The sequence below is a fragment of the Anolis sagrei genome, chromosome Y (genome assembly GCF_037176765.1).
Source record: "Anolis sagrei isolate rAnoSag1 chromosome Y, rAnoSag1.mat, whole genome shotgun sequence".
NCBI lineage: Eukaryota > Metazoa > Chordata > Lepidosauria > Squamata > Dactyloidae > Anolis > Anolis sagrei.
The window spans coordinates 61,924,730-61,941,418 of NC_090035.1; the positions used below are offsets into that span (position 1 = coordinate 61,924,730).

General features: G+C 43.0%; 1 protein-coding gene across 2 annotated transcripts in view; it reads right to left on the reverse strand.

The window, feature by feature from the left end:
* Positions 1 to 16,689, reverse strand: part of LOC137095505 (polycomb protein SCMH1-like) — a 146,000-nt gene that overhangs the window by 32,342 nt on the left and 96,969 nt on the right. Inside the window, exons 10-11 of one of the 2 annotated variants that reach the window (XM_067462251.1) lie at positions 14,968 to 15,150; positions 3,436 to 3,567 (exon numbers count right to left, since the gene is read on the reverse strand). In XM_067462251.1, the coding sequence (XP_067318352.1) occupies positions 3,436 to 3,567; positions 14,968 to 15,150 (315 nt within the window). The remainder of the gene's footprint in view (positions 1 to 3,435; positions 3,568 to 14,967; positions 15,151 to 16,689) is intronic. The other variant, XM_067462253.1, reaches the window with a different exon arrangement.

Genomic DNA, 16,689 nt, shown 5'->3' on the forward strand with positions numbered 1-16,689 from the left:
CCAATTAGAAAGCTGCCACATACACTTCCTCCCCCATACCTCTCTCTCTTCCTCCCCCATACCTCTCTTTCATTACATAGATAAATATTGTAATCGATCTCCCAATGTAGTCTTTTAGTGTCATTAATTTCATCATATGACATAAAAATTTGAAACGTTTGTTAATTTAAATTTTCTATAAAGTGAATTTTACTTTGAGTATTCATACCCTGACCTTCTCTAGACCCTGAGATTCTCTGGGGTGTCTGATTCACTACTGAGTATTGCGGCCCTACTGCATGGTGGATCACCTTAAATTTGGCATTGCCTGCAGCTGTTCCTTTCTTTGAGTATATTGAACTTTCCCTCAGTGTCATTGGGTGTGCAACGGATCCCTTTTCTTCCAAGACAGCATTGGTTGTCATAGGGAAGAGGAAGAAACCAGATACCATAGATGCAGAGGATGCATCTATGGTCACTGCCCAATGCCCCCCCGGGAGGGCATGGAGAAGGCCGGGAAGGGTATTGGCCTTCACCCAGCAATCAAGCAGCAGGCAGCCATTCCCGGGGTGGCCAATGTAACCCCCCCCCCCGGGAGGCTGTCTCACTGGGGGACGGCTGATATGCAGTGAAAGGTAACTGCGCAGTGTGACACTCCCGGGGGTCACTGACCAATGCCCCCCCCGGAGGACTTGGGGAAGGGAATTGGCCTTCACCCAGCAGGCAGGCAGGCAAGGAGGCAGCCAGCCATTCCCGGGGGGGGGGCAGGGTCAAGCTTCCCCCCAGGGAAGTCTTAGAGGCTGTCTCACTGGGGGATGGCTGATATGCTGTGAAAGGTAACTGCGCAGCGTGACACTCCCGGGGGTCACTGTCCAATGCCCCCCCCCGGGAGGACTTGGGGAAGGCCAGGAAGGGAATTGGCCTTCACCCAGTAATCCAGCAGGCAGTCCCGACGGGGGGGGGGGGGAAGGGTCAAGCCCCCCCCCCCCGGGAGGTCTTAGAGACTGTCTCACAGGGGACGGCTGATTGATCTGTTTATTTTTTAATGAAATGTTTTTTTCATTTATAAATTAATTTCTGTGGATTCTAATACTTACTTAATGTATTTGATTTCGAACCCACCCACCCACCCACCCAGTGGGAATTTGTCCTTAATCAACTTGCAGTGCTGCTATAGAAATTATAATTAATACACTTGCCAGATTATTTGGCCATAATTTAATATTCATAGTTTGTTTCAAAGTGCAATTTTTGTTACTTTTTTTTCTTATTTACTTTCTGAATTTTTATAAATTAGTAATTTTTACATTATAACTTGTTTAATATATATTATAAATAAATAATTTATATTTTGTATATTTTTAAATATGATAATTATTATTGATTTATTTATATATTATATTTTATTACAAACTTAAGTAATTTAATTTCAATTTCTTACCTTGCTACTTGTTTTGCTACTTTATTTTATTATTATTTTTATTTAATTTCTTATTCTATTTGATTTATTCTATTTGATTATTTTATTATTATTATTATTATTATTTGATTATTATTTGATTATTTTAGTATGAATTTTTTTTATTATTACATTTTTATTGAATTTAAGTTACAGCGAAAGAGTGGGAATAATATAAGATAGAAAAGTAGGAAAGTACCAAAGATATAACACCCGTGGATGGAAAGAGAGAAAAAATATGGGGGAAGGGGGGAGGGAAAGGGAGAGAAAAAAAAGAAAAGAAAAAGGTAAAAATCAAAAATCCAAAAAAACTACACAAAAAGAAAAAAAATGGGATGGACTCCCTTCTGATTCAGCTCGTGCTATATCTTTCATTTTGTATATGAAAAAACATAAGAAAATGAGTTCCATGTCCCATCTACTCAATGTCCATTATGAAGCTTTATATGTTGTATGAAATGATTTTGTTTGCATGGTTTGCATTGCGCAAACGCGGGCGCCATATTAACGAATCAATACGTAATTAATTACAAATCAATTAATTATGAAATTTCGGAATTGTTTTGCACATGCGCAAACACGGGCGCCATATTAACGAATCTATTCGTAATTATTGAAGTAATTTCGTAAGTGCTTTGCGCATGTGCAAACGCGGACGCCATCTTAACGAATCGATTCGTAATTATTAACAAAATTTCGTAAATTTCGAAATTTTTAAAACGGAAATGTCGGAATTCTTTTTAAAAATGAAATGCAAAAACGCCCTAAAAACGAATCGATTTTAGAAACAAATTTTTCTGTTGTTACCCAGGCCTAGTATATACATTTCCCGGTGGGAAGTAGCAGCCAATAATGAAAGGACCAAGACAGTGACATCTCCAGCCCATCCCTTTCGGTTATCAGCCAGCAAGCTGACGCCAAAAAATAGCTTTCTAAGATCTATAGAGATACTTGTAGGAACACCTCAGCAAGTGAGAGTCCAAAAGTGGCAGGCAAGAACCTGGAACCTCAAGCTATGGCTGATACTGAATAAGAGGCTCCCCCTGGGCACACAGAAGACTTGGAAGGCACTGAACAGACTGTGCTCTGGCACAAGAAGACACAGAAATGGGGCAACAAAGTGGAATACACAACATGCGAATGTGGAGAAGAGCAAACCACAGACCACCTATTACAATGCAACCTGAGCCCTGCTACATGCACAACGGAGGACCTTACAGCAACACCAGAGGCACTCCAAGAGGCCGGCTACTAGGCAAAGGACATTTAACATAATACTAAGTTTTAAAAACTTTGTTGTTTTTAAATATATTACACCTGTACCCTTGGTTCGTTTCGGATATGATAAATAGTATTAACTGCAAAGACGGGAAAGATTGTAAAGCAGTGTGCAAGCTCAAGGAAAGTCTGCTAACAGTCTATTGGTAAATGCTTGCTCTGGGGAACAAACCCAGCTTCACTATAGAGAAGGCAGTTGATTTGCCAAAGAAGGGATTCCAATGAGAATTACTGCAGAAAAACTCACACAGTGAGCAGTGTACTTGGACTGCCTTCATACAATTTGAGTAATTCTACTGTATATAAGAAAAGATAAATGTTATGCTTAAAGATGTTCTGAAAGCAATGCAAAGAAATGCCTTCTTTCCTATCCTAATATTAACAAAACCCAGCAGGAATTGCCAAATGTCAGTTCTTCTGCAATTCAAATTTAATAGGTTCCTTCAGATCTCATTGCTATATATAGATAAGAGGGGTGAAGCAGGCAGTCTAGTATAGTAGAGGAGACACCACTTTCCTTCCCTGCAATCCTGTTTGTACATTCAAGACATTAACATCCAAGAGCAGGAAGACATTGCCTGGACAAACCTAACATAACAAATGGCAGACTGGAAGAACACTGCATATGACTACATCATACATCTTGATATGTCTTTATCTACCTATGTTGCTTTATTATGAGCATTATAGCAAAACAGGGAAAACGATACTGTGCTCACCTTCCAAAGGGTGATGGTCATTCTTTGGTAACTTGGGGGAGAGAGGAGCACTGTATGGAGGGGAATCTTGGAAATATCTCTTTGAACCCTGACCTGGTCCCTGTAGAGAGCCGTCTAATGCAATGCTTCTGTCTAGGAAGAGAGAACCATCCCTGTTTATGTTTGGAGTTTTTCCTCGGGAAATAGCTTTGGCTGAGGTCTTAAGCAAGTTCTACAACATATAGTGGGCCATAAAGTGGCAAAGGTTACAGACTGCCCTTTAAGATTTCTAGCTAAAATATAGATCGCCTGTCAGGTTCATCAAGTCACCCAATAGAGAAATAATTTAATAAAGGGACCATTTCCAATGCTTTCCTTCATTACTAAACTTTTAAAATGTGTATCCTATTCAAGCCTTTCTTTCATTTCTGTAGATGAATATTTTTCCATGGAGCATTTAAATACGAACTCATAACAATTCCTCAACAAAGGCCTTGATGGCTAATGATCTTTTCACGAACAATTGAAGACACTTGTTGTTTCCCATAGCTATCCAGGTTTACTCTACTGTCTGCAGTGGTACTTTTGGAAGAGGTTCTCAGAAGAACTGTCTTAGAGGAATTGGACCACTGTTTCAATATATATAGCAATGAGATCTGAAGGAACCTCTTGTATAAAGTTGATTGCTCGAGATACTGTCAGTCTTTGATCACTGGTACAGTATATTATTTACAGATAGACAAAATGTTGTAAAGCTGAGTGTGAAAACTGTTAAAGAAAAAAAAATGCTGGGTGCATAGAATATGCCTATATGGTCTAGACCAGGGGTCCTCAAACTTTTTAAACCGGGGGCCAGTTTACTGTCCCTCAGACCGATGGAAGGCCAGACTATAGTTTTTTTAAAAAAAAATAAATTAAAAAATTCCTATGCACATTGCACATATTTTATTTTGTTGTGTATAAGGGCCCTTAGAGGGGGTTCTTTCTAGCCCTCTTTAGGCAGTAATTCCAGGAGCAGAGAATGGGAAATCTTCCTATTTCTAGTCTGAACAAAATCTGGCTACCAGTATTTAAAAAACTCTAAAATTATAACTGTAAATAAAGAACAACATTCAAACACAGGGGAACTCCAGACAAGAAACAATCAGGGCCAGCTAATCACCTCTCAACAAAGGATTCTCCCTAAAAACTGTCAGGCTATGAAATGGCAATCAAGGTGGCCAATTGAAACATTCATACCTACCTCCAACAGACAAGAATTCTTTCTCCCACCCTGGATCTTCCACAATTTTCCTGGTTAAAGGTTTTTCTCTGACATGAAGTCCAGTCATGTCTGACTCTGGGATGTGGTGCTCATCTGCATTTCTAAGTCGAAGAGCCGGCGTTGTCCATAGACACCTCCAAGGTCATGTGGCCAGCATGACTGCATGTAGCGCCGGGGCAGCCTCCCTTGGCTGGCTCACGCTGCCCATCGGGCCTGACGGATAGCGTGAGCCTGCCAACGGAGGGGCACTGTGTGAGGGGGCGCTCCTCCTCCGTGGGCCGGATAAGCGCCCTTGGCGGACCGGAAGTGGTCCGTGGGCGGCAGTTTGGGGACCCCTGGTCTAGACTTACGGTAGGAGCTGTATGCTTTTCTAGAATCCTCTGAGATTCAGAAATGCAATTATCTTTATCCTCAGTTTTTCAAGTAATTCAACCAATAGCCTTTGCAGCTCTGAGAATGACCAAGACCTTTGTGATACTCCAGGCAACAGTACAAATTGCAAACACTAGCAGGATAATGTTTGCAATTTTCATAGTTAGAATTCAAAAAGGCCACTTCAGTATCAGGAGTGAACCCTCTAAACTTGATAATAAGTAAATAAATAATTTATAGGCCGCCCTCTCTCCTCAAGGGGACTCAGGGCAATACACATATAAAAAGGCAAGCATTCAATGCCAGAATCAGATTCACACACATCAAAATAATACAAAATACCATCAGTAAACTTATAACTAAAGAAAAAAAATAAAAATACAAGTACTTAAATAGAACATAATGACACTAATAAAACATAATTACATTAAAACCCAATAGCCTAGACAATCAAATGACAAAAATGCATAAAAGGCGCCTGACATTAGTTGTGGTTTAAAATATGCCGTAGTAGCCATAAAGCAAATAACTGCTCCCTTGCTTAAAATTCCAACCACCCCTTTGTGCTACCTCAGTTGCCAAATTTTTCCCCCCATATTGTACTTTTTGTCTCTGCTTCTTGTCTTTGCCTTTGCACAGGGTACATAACCTAGTAATTTACACTGACCAATGTACCATACTTTTTGTGGTGATTTCTGTCAAACGTTTTTGACTCATACACAAGTATTTGCAGTCAATTAAGATATTTTAAGTTACTTGATTCTTTTACATTGTATATTCATATATAAATCATATTTAAGTGTATTCATTATATTGAACTAAAGGAATTAAACTGACAATAATAAAGACTGCTGTACAGTTATCAAGTTTTTTGAAAATCAAAATTCTTGGGAAACCCTAGAGGCACTGGGATACATTCTGCTGGCATTTTGAATGTACAGATGAGCTGAGAGAGGTATATGATCACATTTAAAGCTCTCTTGGGTGACTTCTGAATATCATATAATCGCTTTTGACTGTGAAGAAAAGCTCAAAAGCCAGAATATTTGGACTGAAGGATGAAGGTGCAAGACAGTCGGAGATTCCACCTGTTTCAATATAATTGAAAGTGTGGTGAGCTCCCATCTGTCAGCTCCAGTGGGGACATGAGAGAAGCGTCCTTCAGGATGGTAACACACCTGGACGTCCTCTGGGCAATGTCTTTGCAGATGGCTAATTCTCTCATACCAGAAGCGACTTGCAGTTTCTCAAGTCCCTCCTGACAAGATACACACACACACACATACATACACTAGCTGTACCCGCCACGCGTTGCTGTGGCCAACCTTCTCTCCCTCTTTCTCTCTAACTTTCCTTCCTTCTCTCCCTCTTTCCTTTGTTCCTTCCTTTTTTCCTTTCCTTCTCTCTTTCCTTCCTCCTTCCCCCTTTTCTTTTCTTTACCTTCTTTCTCTCCTTTCTTCCTTCTCTCCCTCTTTCCTTCCTTCCCTTCTCTACCGCTTGCCTGGGCACCAGCAGGAAGAGAGCCTTGCAGCCCTCAGCCTTGCTGGGCCAGACGCGGGGCAGGCGGGAGGCGCTTTTTGAGGCAGGCCTTGCTCACCCACTACCTTTTTTTTTGCCATGGCTGTGGGACGCCTTCCCGCCTGTTTGGCATGCAGGCAGGGTCACATGAAAGGTGCCCTGTGGTGACGGCAGAAAGAAGGGGCCAGTGCTGAGTGAGCAAGGCCCACCTCAAAAAATGCCTGACACCCCTGCCGGGCCCAGCAAGGATGGGGGCTGCAAAGCTCCCTTTACATTGGTGCCTAGGCAAGAGAAGGTGAAGTCAGACAAATGGCGCCCGCATGGAGCAGCCACCTGCCTACCTCACCGGGGGAAAAGAAGGAGGAGGGGTCCCTGTTTGGTGGGGCCAACAGAGGACAGAGACAGGGAGGGAGGTAAGGAGGGTCCACGCGAGGCCCCGGCGTGGTGGAGGAAGGTAGGCCCAAAAGCATAACTCTCTGCTTTGGAATCCTGGGATCCGTACTTTGGCGGGGCACCAGTCCTCCTCAACAGAGATGGCTTCAGCAAGGCCGCATGAAAGTACAGCTCCCAGGACCCCATCGCATTGAGTTAAAAGTGGGTAAAACTGCTTCTACTGTGTGTGCCTGAGCCACAGCCTGAACCCATGGCTAAGCCTCACTCGGTGCCACAGGGATTGCCAGCTTACAACAGATTTTCTTTCGCGTGGGGGGGGAGGGACGGGGACATTCACGTATGCGCTGTTATGTATTCTTGGTTTTGGGGGGGGGGGTTACTTTTCTTGAGTAAATGAAATAGATTGCTTTGGTTGGTGTCTTGTGTCCACATTTGGGATCAATTTGCCCAGCGTTCTGTTAATCCCACAAATGAACATCTATATATATAAATCTGTTAGGCGAGTCCAATGGGACAGCAAAACTCTAAAAAACCCCAACGAAACTTAACCAATTTTCCCATGCCCATAACACAATCCACAAGGTACAAACATATCTACTCAAAATGAAAAACAACACAACAACACACTCACAAAACGGCAAAACAACAAAACTAAAAAAAACCCAACGAAACTTAACCAAAATTCCCATGCTCATAACACAACCCACAAGGTACAAACATATCTACTCAAAATGAAAAACAACACAACAACACTCTCACAAAACGGCAAAACAACAAAACAAAAAAACCCCAACGAAACTTAACCAACCCACAAGGTACAAACATATCTACTCAAAACAACACTCACAAAACAGCAAAACAACTGAGCATGCGCATTGGCGCCCAGCCACAAGTTCCCTGGCGTGTGTACACAGCCTTCCGGCCAACGTTCCCTCTGCGGAAGCCATGCCCACTCCAAGCCCCACCGCTCCGCTTCCTGCACACACACACCCCCATGCTCCATCACTACCCCCGCCGCTGCACACACACATGCAACCCCACGCTCCATCACTCCCCCCGCAGCTGCACACACACACGCAACCCCACGCTCCATCACTCCCCCTGCCGCCGCACACACACACGCAACCCCACGCTCCATCACTCCCCCCGCCGCCGCACACACACATGCAACCCCACGCTCCATCACTCCCCCGCCGCCGCACACACACACGCAACCCCACGCTCCATCACTCCCCCTGCTGCCGCACACACACACGCAAACCCACGCTCCATCACTCCCCCCACCGCTGCACACACATACACAACCCCACGCTCCATCACTCCCCCCACCGCCACACACACACGCAACCCCACTCCCCCCACCGCTGCACACACACATGCAACCCCACGCTCCATCACTCCCCCCGCCGCCGCACACACACACACACACACACACACAACCCCATGCTCCATCACTCCGCTGCCCCCAATCTTACCTCCTTTTACTTAACGCCACCTCTAAACCCCACCCCGCCCCTTCCCGCCCTGTCAAAATCCAGGAAAGACAGGAAGGAAGGAAAGAAGGAAGAAAGGGAAAGGGAGGTAAAGAAAAAGGGGGAAGGAAGGAAAGTTAGAGAAAGAAGGAAGAAGAAAAGGAAAGAAAAGGAAAGATGGAAGGAAAGGAAAGAGAGACAGCAGAACAGAAAGAAAAGGGGGGAAGGAAGGAAAGAGGTAGAGAAGGAAGAAATGACAGACAGAGGGAGGGAAAGAAAAAGGGGGAAGGAAGGAAGGAGTGAAGGGAATGAAGAAAAAAAGGAATGAAGGAAGGAAAGAGGGAGTGAAGGAAGGGCGAAGATGTAGAGAAAGAGGGAGGGAAGGAAAAAAGGAAAGAGAGAAGGAAGAAAAGAGACCAGAAGAGAAAGAAAAAGGGGGAAGGAAGGAAGGAGAGAAGAAAAAAGGGAATGAAGGAAGGAAAGAGGGAGTGAAGGAAAGGGGAAGATGTAGAGAAAGAGGGAGGGAAGGAAAGAGAGAAGAAAGAAAAGAGACCAGAAGAGAAAGAAAAAGGGGGAAGGAAGGAAGGAAGGAAGGAGAGAAGGAAAGAAAAAAGGGAATGAAGGAAGGAAAGAGGGAGTGAAGGAAGGGGGAAGATGTAGAGAAAGAGGGAGGAAAGGGAAGAAGGAAAGAGAGAAGGAAGAAAAGAGACCAGAAGAGAAAGAAAAAGGGGAAGGAAGGAAAGAGATAGAGAAGGAAGAGGAGAAGGAAAGATGGGAGGTAAGGAAGGAAGGAAGGAAGGAAGGAAGGAAAGAAGGAGAGAAAGAGGGAAGGTTGGCCACAGCAACACGTGGCGGGTAAAGGTTGTTATTTCTATTATTATTATGCTATTATTCCTATTAGACCCTGGAGGAATGTGAGAGGTGTCAGGTCCCAGTGGCAATGCATTGCATTATTGTTATTGTTATGATGGTGGTGAAATAAAAGGAAATAAAAAGTAAAAAAAAAAAAAGAAGGAAGCAAACAGGGAGGGAAGAAAGGCAAAGGAAGAAAGGGGGAGGGAATGAAGGAAAGAGGGAAGGATGAAACCAAGTAGTGAAAGAAGGAAAGAAAGACAGAGGTAGAGAAGGAAGAAAGGAGAGAAAGGGGGAGGAAAAGGGGGAAGGAATAGGTAGGTACCTCTCTTTTATAACAGTCCAGATATCTACCTCAACCTTTCCCCTTTCTCTCCCTTTTTCCTTCTCTACCTCTTTCTTTCATTCCTTCTTTCGCTCCTTGGTTTCATCCTTCCTTCTCTCTTTCCTTCCTTCCCTCCACATCTCTACTTCTTTGCCTTCTTTCTTCCCTCCATTTCCTTCCTTCTTACCCTTTTTCTTTCCTTTTCTCCTTCCTTCCTTCTTTATCTCTTTCCTGCCTTTCCTTTCCTTTTTCTTTCCTATTTTCTCTTTTTCCTTCTTTCGGTACCTCTTTCTTTCCTTCCTTCCTTCCTTCCTTCCTTCCTTCCTTCCCTCCTTCCTTCATGTCTGTTCTCCCCCAATACTATGGTAGAGTCCCTTCTAACTCTATTCTATGAGTCTATTTAATATAGTAATATATAGTAGCAAAATTGTATTATATTATAGTATATATAAAAATAATACATATAATATATATATTATTATATAAATAGCAATATATGAAGTACTGTTGTGTGTGTGTGTGTGTGTGTATCACCAACCAGTGATCCAACATCCATCCATCCATCCATATGTGTGTGTGTGTGCATGCGCGCATGTGTCTACACTGCTGTGAAGTCTCGGCCTAATTTTTACCCCTGTTTGCTCCCTGGAGGTGGACTGTTCCATTCTGCTAAGTTTTAGAGTAGGAGTTTAGGATCCACCTAGAGGCTGAGCTCTGTCGGTTCAGCCCATTCTGGCTCAGAGCCTGGCGGAAGGACCTTTTATTCCATTCTGTTTGGACATAGCTTGTAATAGTTAGTCAGAAAGTGTCTGGTCTGGCTTAGCAGTCTGAACAGGCAATCCTTAGTACATACATGCCTCAGAGAACATAGAGAATAGCTGTATTTGCCCAAAGAATATAGATGCATATGCTATAGAATTGACCAGTATTTGCCCAAAGAACATAGATAGTACATGCCCCAGAGTTTATAGAGAGTGCTTACCTCATAGAAAATATAGTTGTTGTTACCTCAGAGCACATACCACCATTATATCTCATAGGTAAAGGTTGTCCCCTGACATTAAGTCCAGTCATGTCTGACTCTGGGGTGTGGTGCTCATCTCCATTTCTAAGCTGAAGAGCCGGCGTTGTCCATAGACACCTCCAAGGTCATGTGGCCAGCATGACTGCATGGAGTGCCGTTACCTTCCCACCTGAGCGGTACCTATTGATCTACTCACATTTGCATGTTTTCGAACTGCTAGGTTAGCAGAAGCTAGGGCTGACAGCGGAAGCTCACGCCGCTCCCCGGAATCGAACCTGCGACCTTTCGATCAACAAGCTCAGCAGCTCAGTGCTTTAACCCACTGCGCCACCGGGGGCTCCATTATATCTCATGGCCTCCTGTTATTTATATTTACCTCAGAGTTATACCTTATACCTGTTCTTTATTATTCTAATTCTATACCATCAAGAATCAAACTGCACCTTTATACCTTGTTTTGATTCACCTTGATTGTTCAGTAAACTTAATTGGTTAAATTTAGTCTTGTCTCTAGAGTTTTATTTTGGGGGAATTAAAGTAAATACAGGGCATACCAATGGTCACTGGGAAAATAGCCGGACACATATAGTTTTCTCATCAAACCTTCCTGGTGTGCCATCATAACTACCATCTAATCCAGTCCTAAGTAGATAATCTGGATTTTACATGGCAGTGTGGAAGGGTTGACTTTGGGTGCATCTACACTGTAGATTTAATAAAGGAGAATGAAGCTGGTGAGGGGAGGAGAAAATCTATTTTCTGTCGTTTTGAATGTGGGTTTTGGCATATGTAAGCATGGGTCCCCTTTCAGGGGGAGAAGGTCAGGGTATAAATATAGGAAATAAATCTATATAAATAAAAATGTAATGTTCATTTGTGGTATTAACAGAACTCAAAAACCACTGGGCACCTAACAACCCAATGTATGTCCTTCACTAAAAAAAATGATTTTGTCATTTGGGAGTTGTAGTTGCTGGGATTTATAGTTTACCTATAATCAAAGAACATTCTGAACCCCACCAACGATGGAATTGAACCAAACTGGGCACACAGTTCTCCCATGACAAACAGAAAATACCGGAAGAGTTTGGTGGGCAGTGTCCTTTGGTTTTAGAGTTGTAGTTCACCTACATCCAAAGATCACTGTGGACTCAAATAATGATGGATCTGGCCCAAACTTGGCACGAATATTCCATATGCCCAAATGTGAACACTGGTGGAGTATGGGGGAAATAGAATCTTGACATTTGGGAGTTGTAGTTGCTGGGATTTGTAGTTCACATACAATCACAGAGCATTCTGAACCCCATCAACGATAGAATTGGGCCAAACATTTTCAGAGCGGCGCCCATCGCTTGTTCTTGGCTGGGAATGGATCAGGAGGCGCCTCGTGGCTGCAGAGCGCAGAGAGCACAGCAGAAGATGCCTGATGGCGAGGAGGGGGATATGCGCTCTTGGCAGCGGAGGTGGTGCCAGGTGGGCGTAGCCAGGCAACGCTGGCTTCCCAGGAGGCTTCTCCCTCCCACACGGGAGGGAAGGAAGGAAGAAGGAAAGGGAGGGAGGGAGGGGAAGGGAGGGAAGGAAGGAAGGGGAAGGGGAGAGAAAGGGGGAAGGGGAAGGAAGGAAGGAAGGAAGGAAGGAAGGAAGGAAGGAGGAAGGGAAGGAGGGAGAAGCCTGGCCCGGCGCGACCCTGGCCGAAGCAGCTCCGGGGGGGGGGGGGGGGGGGAGAGAAACGCCGCTGACACAAGCGGCGAGGGGCTTTGTACGAGGCCTGGCCAGGCCGTGCGGGCCGCATCTGGCCGCGCTGAGGGAGGGAGCTGGGTGCCGCTCGCTGTGCCAGTTCTATTTGTATGATGATGCGTGTGCACGCACTTGGCTCTCAGTGCTGTAATGGCTGCTCTTCACTTGTGTGGATTTTAGTGGTTTCTGCTGTTTCTTTGGGGGGTCTTTTTGATTGGAGGACATAAATTGGACTGTTAGGTGTCTTGTGTCCAAATTTGGTGTCAATTCCCCCAGTGGCTTTTGAGTTCTGATGGTAGCACAAATGAACATTACATTTTATATATATACTAGTTGTCCCCTGCCACGCGTTGCTGTGGCCCAGTCTGTTGATCTGGAAAATAAAGTAAAGAGAAAGTTGTTGTTGTTCATTCGTTCAGTCGTCTCCGACTCTTCGTGACCTCATGGACCAACCCACACCAGAGCTCCCTGTCGGCCGTTACCACCCCCAGCTCCCTCAAGGTCAGTCCGGTCACTTCAAGGATGCCATCCATCCATCTTGCCCTTGGTCGGCCCCTCTTCCTTTTACCTTCCACTTTCCCCAGCATAATTGTCTTCTCTAGGCTTTCCTGTCTCCTCATGATGTGGCCAAAGTACTTCAACTTTGTCTCTAGTATCTTTCCCTCCAGTGAGCAGTCGGGCTTTATTTCCTGGAGGATGGACTGGTTGGATCTTCTCACAGTCCAAGGCACTCTCAGAACTTTTCTCCAACACCACAGCTCAAAAGCATCGATCTTCCTTCGCTCAGCCTTCCCTAAGGTCCAGCTCTCACATCCGTAGGTGACTACAGGGAATACCATGGCTTTGACTAGGCGGATCTTTGTTGCCAGTCTGATGTCTCTACTCTTTACTATTTTATCAAGATTGGACATTGCTCTCCTCCCAAGAAGTAAGCGTCTTCTGATTTCCTGGCTACAGTCTGCATCTGCAGTAATCTTTGCACCTAGAAATACAAAGTCTGTCACGGCCTCCACGGTTTCTCCCTCTATTTTCCAGTTGTCAATCATTCTTGTTGCCATAATCTTGGTTTTTTTGACGTTTAGCTGCAACCCGGCTTTTGCGCTTTCTTCTTTCGCCTTGATTAGAAGGCTCCTCAGCTCCTCCTCGCTTTCGGCCATCAGAGTGGTGTCATCTGCATATCTAAGGTTGTTAATGTAATATTTATAATGTCTTTATGCTTGTAGGTAAACAGTATTTCTTGCTACTTCTTTGTCAGTGTTGATGTGGAGAGTGTTTGGTTTGCCCACCCTGGAACATGCAAGATATCATTGTTCTTCTTTAAGGGTCCCTTTCAAATCTATGATACTATATCTGTGTGTGTGTGTGAATCACCTCTCTCTCTCTCTCTCTCTCTATGGCTGGATGGCTCTTTGTCAGGAGGACTTTGATTACATTTTCTTCACCTGATGAAGGGATTGGATTGGATGGCCTTAATTAAGTATTTTCTGTTGGTCATGGGGGTTCTGAGTGGGAAGTTTGCCCCGATTCTGTCGTTAGTAGGTTCAGAATGCTCTTTGATTGTAGGTGAACTGTGATCCCAGTGACTACAACTCGCACATGTCAAGTTCTATTTCCCCCAAACTCCATCTGTGTTCATATTTGGGCATATTGAGTGCTTGTGCCAAGTTTGGTCCAGATCCATCATTTTTTGAGTCCACAGTGCTCTCTGGATGTAGGTGAACTACAACTCCCAATCTCAGGTCCATGCCCACCAAACCCTTTCAGTATTTTCAGTTGGTTATGGGAGTTCTGTGTGCCACGTTTGGTTCAATTCCATCGTTAATGGAGATCAGAATGCTCTCTGATTGTAGGTGAACTATAAATCCCAGCAACTACAACACCCAAATGACAAAATCATAATTTTTTGAGTGATGGTCACTCCTTGTGTTGTGAGACGTTTTGTTGCCATTTGTTCTTTTGTTTTAAAGGAACTAATTATGCACAGAGCATATATATATCTGCTTTCACACAGTTAAACTCCTTTCCTATGTCTTCTCTCTGTCACCCCAGCTTAATACTTAATAATAAGGTAATTATTATTACACCAAAGACACGGCTGGTCCAAAACATTTTCCTAATTGCTCTCCACTAGAACCCAACTTTCAACAAGTCACACCTCTTCCTTGGAACCAAGTTCAAAAAGTGTTCTGTCTGCAAAAATGCAAATAGGACTAGGCCCCAGGAGTTATGGAAAAATCATCTTCATTGGGCTATTTTGGACACCATTTTGATGCAGGAAGCTGGGATGTACATTGAACAAAGAAATAAACTTGAATATCAGAGCATGGAATCGGAAATACCTAAATTCTTAATGCTTATAGAGAAAAGTCCTATAAGCACATCCAATTACTTGTCAGGGAAAATCTTAATTTGATTCAAGATTTAGGAATGGAACACATAATAACTTGCAGGAAGAATGCATCAACATTATTAGCATTTGTCTGGAATACAGATATTTCTGTACTATTGGCTTTCAGCCTAGCATGGCACTTTGTTTGCAGAACTTTCTCAGTCTACAGAGATGGCCATAACATCTCTCGGCACCAACTCCTACCTGGTAGGTACCTGTCATGTCCATACTCGCGGGAGTACTGCACATGGTGCTGAGTGAAGGGCTGGTTTCCAAAAAGGTTATCACTGCGCAGGTTGTGGCAGAGTTTCTCAAGGAAGCGGAGAACATACGTAATGCTGTTGACAGCTGGTAGGTTCAGAGTATGCTGCTCATGGTCAAACACAGCTGGTAGAAGAAAAAAGCCAAAGCCGAAAAGTTAACAGAAGCGAGAATGCAACTATATTGATTTAGGATTGTCTGTACGCCCTCATCTTTCTTTGAAAACCCTCTTCTAGTTTATCTACCTTGTTCATGCCCAGCATTTTAAATGTTAATTATTACATTTGGCCCAGTCATTGGTTTTTAAATGCTGTATGTTATTGTTATTGTTTATTGCTAATTGTGTATTTTTTGTTTTTGAGTTTTTATTTTATTTTATTTTAACTGTTTTGTATTGATTATTTGTCATCGCCTTTGTTTATTGATGTGCTGTGGACTTGGCCTCGTGTAAGCCGCACCGAGTCCCTTGGGGAGATGGTAGCGGGGTACAAATAAAGTTTTATTATTATTATTATTATTATTATTATTATTGGAACATGGCCATATGGCCTGAAAAACTCAAAGCAACCTATAACAGAGGCAATCTGAGATAGAAGAACTACATACAATATCACCTGAAACTCAACTTAATGAGTGAACGGAATGCTACTTTTTGCTCTGATTTATATAAATCTAAATATCAAAACTCAGTTTGGATGTTTTGAAATGCACTGCAGAGTATAGAAATTTTGTGACATTTGGAGCATCTGCTTACAAAGAACAGAGTGATGAGAATCTTTGAATACTTGTGAGAATATGTTGCTTTTGAAATCACATAAACACATCTTAAAATCTTGCTTTTGAAACATCAGCATGATGTTGAAACCATGCAGGCACTTTCAGTATGTTTGGAAATCTCTGTAAATCAATCTTCTCTTTGCTATTTGAATAAATATAATAACATAAGTCTACTTTATTTTTAATCTATGTCAAGTTCTTTATCAATGAATTGGTTTTGTTTGATTATTTCAGATTTTCTTACTTACTCAAACCAAGATTGAAGGACAAAACAGATTCAGAGTCTATTATGGAATTTACCTTACATTTTGTATTGTATTTTAAAAGCACTTTCAAGTCATTTTTTTAAGAAACCTGTGGAAAAAATAGATCAGAAAGGCAACACACACAACTGAAGAAGACAACTATTCATTTGAATATATTTCCTCTCCAAAATAATTTTCATTTCAATGGTAATGGAAACAAAAGCACCTGAATTACTGGGTTGTTTTAAGTTTTTTGGGCTGTATGGCCATGTTCCAGAAGCATTCCCTACTGATGTTTCGCCTGCCTTACAGGCTATTCTATGGCAGGCATCCTCAGAAGTTGTGAGGTCTGTTGGAAACTAGGAAAATTGAGTTTATATATCTGTGGAATAATGTCCAGTGTGGGAGAAAGAACTCTTGTCTTTTTGAGGCAAGTGTGAATGTTTCAATTTCCCTCCTTGATTAGCATTTAGTGGCCTAGCAATTTCAAGGTGTGACTTCTTACTGCCTGCTGGAATCCTTTGTTGAGAAGTGATTAGTGGTCCCTGATTGTTTCTTGTCTGGAGTTCCCCTGTTGTTTGAGTGTTGCTTTTATTTACTGTTATGATTTCAGAGAGTTTTTAAAATACTGGTAACCAGATTT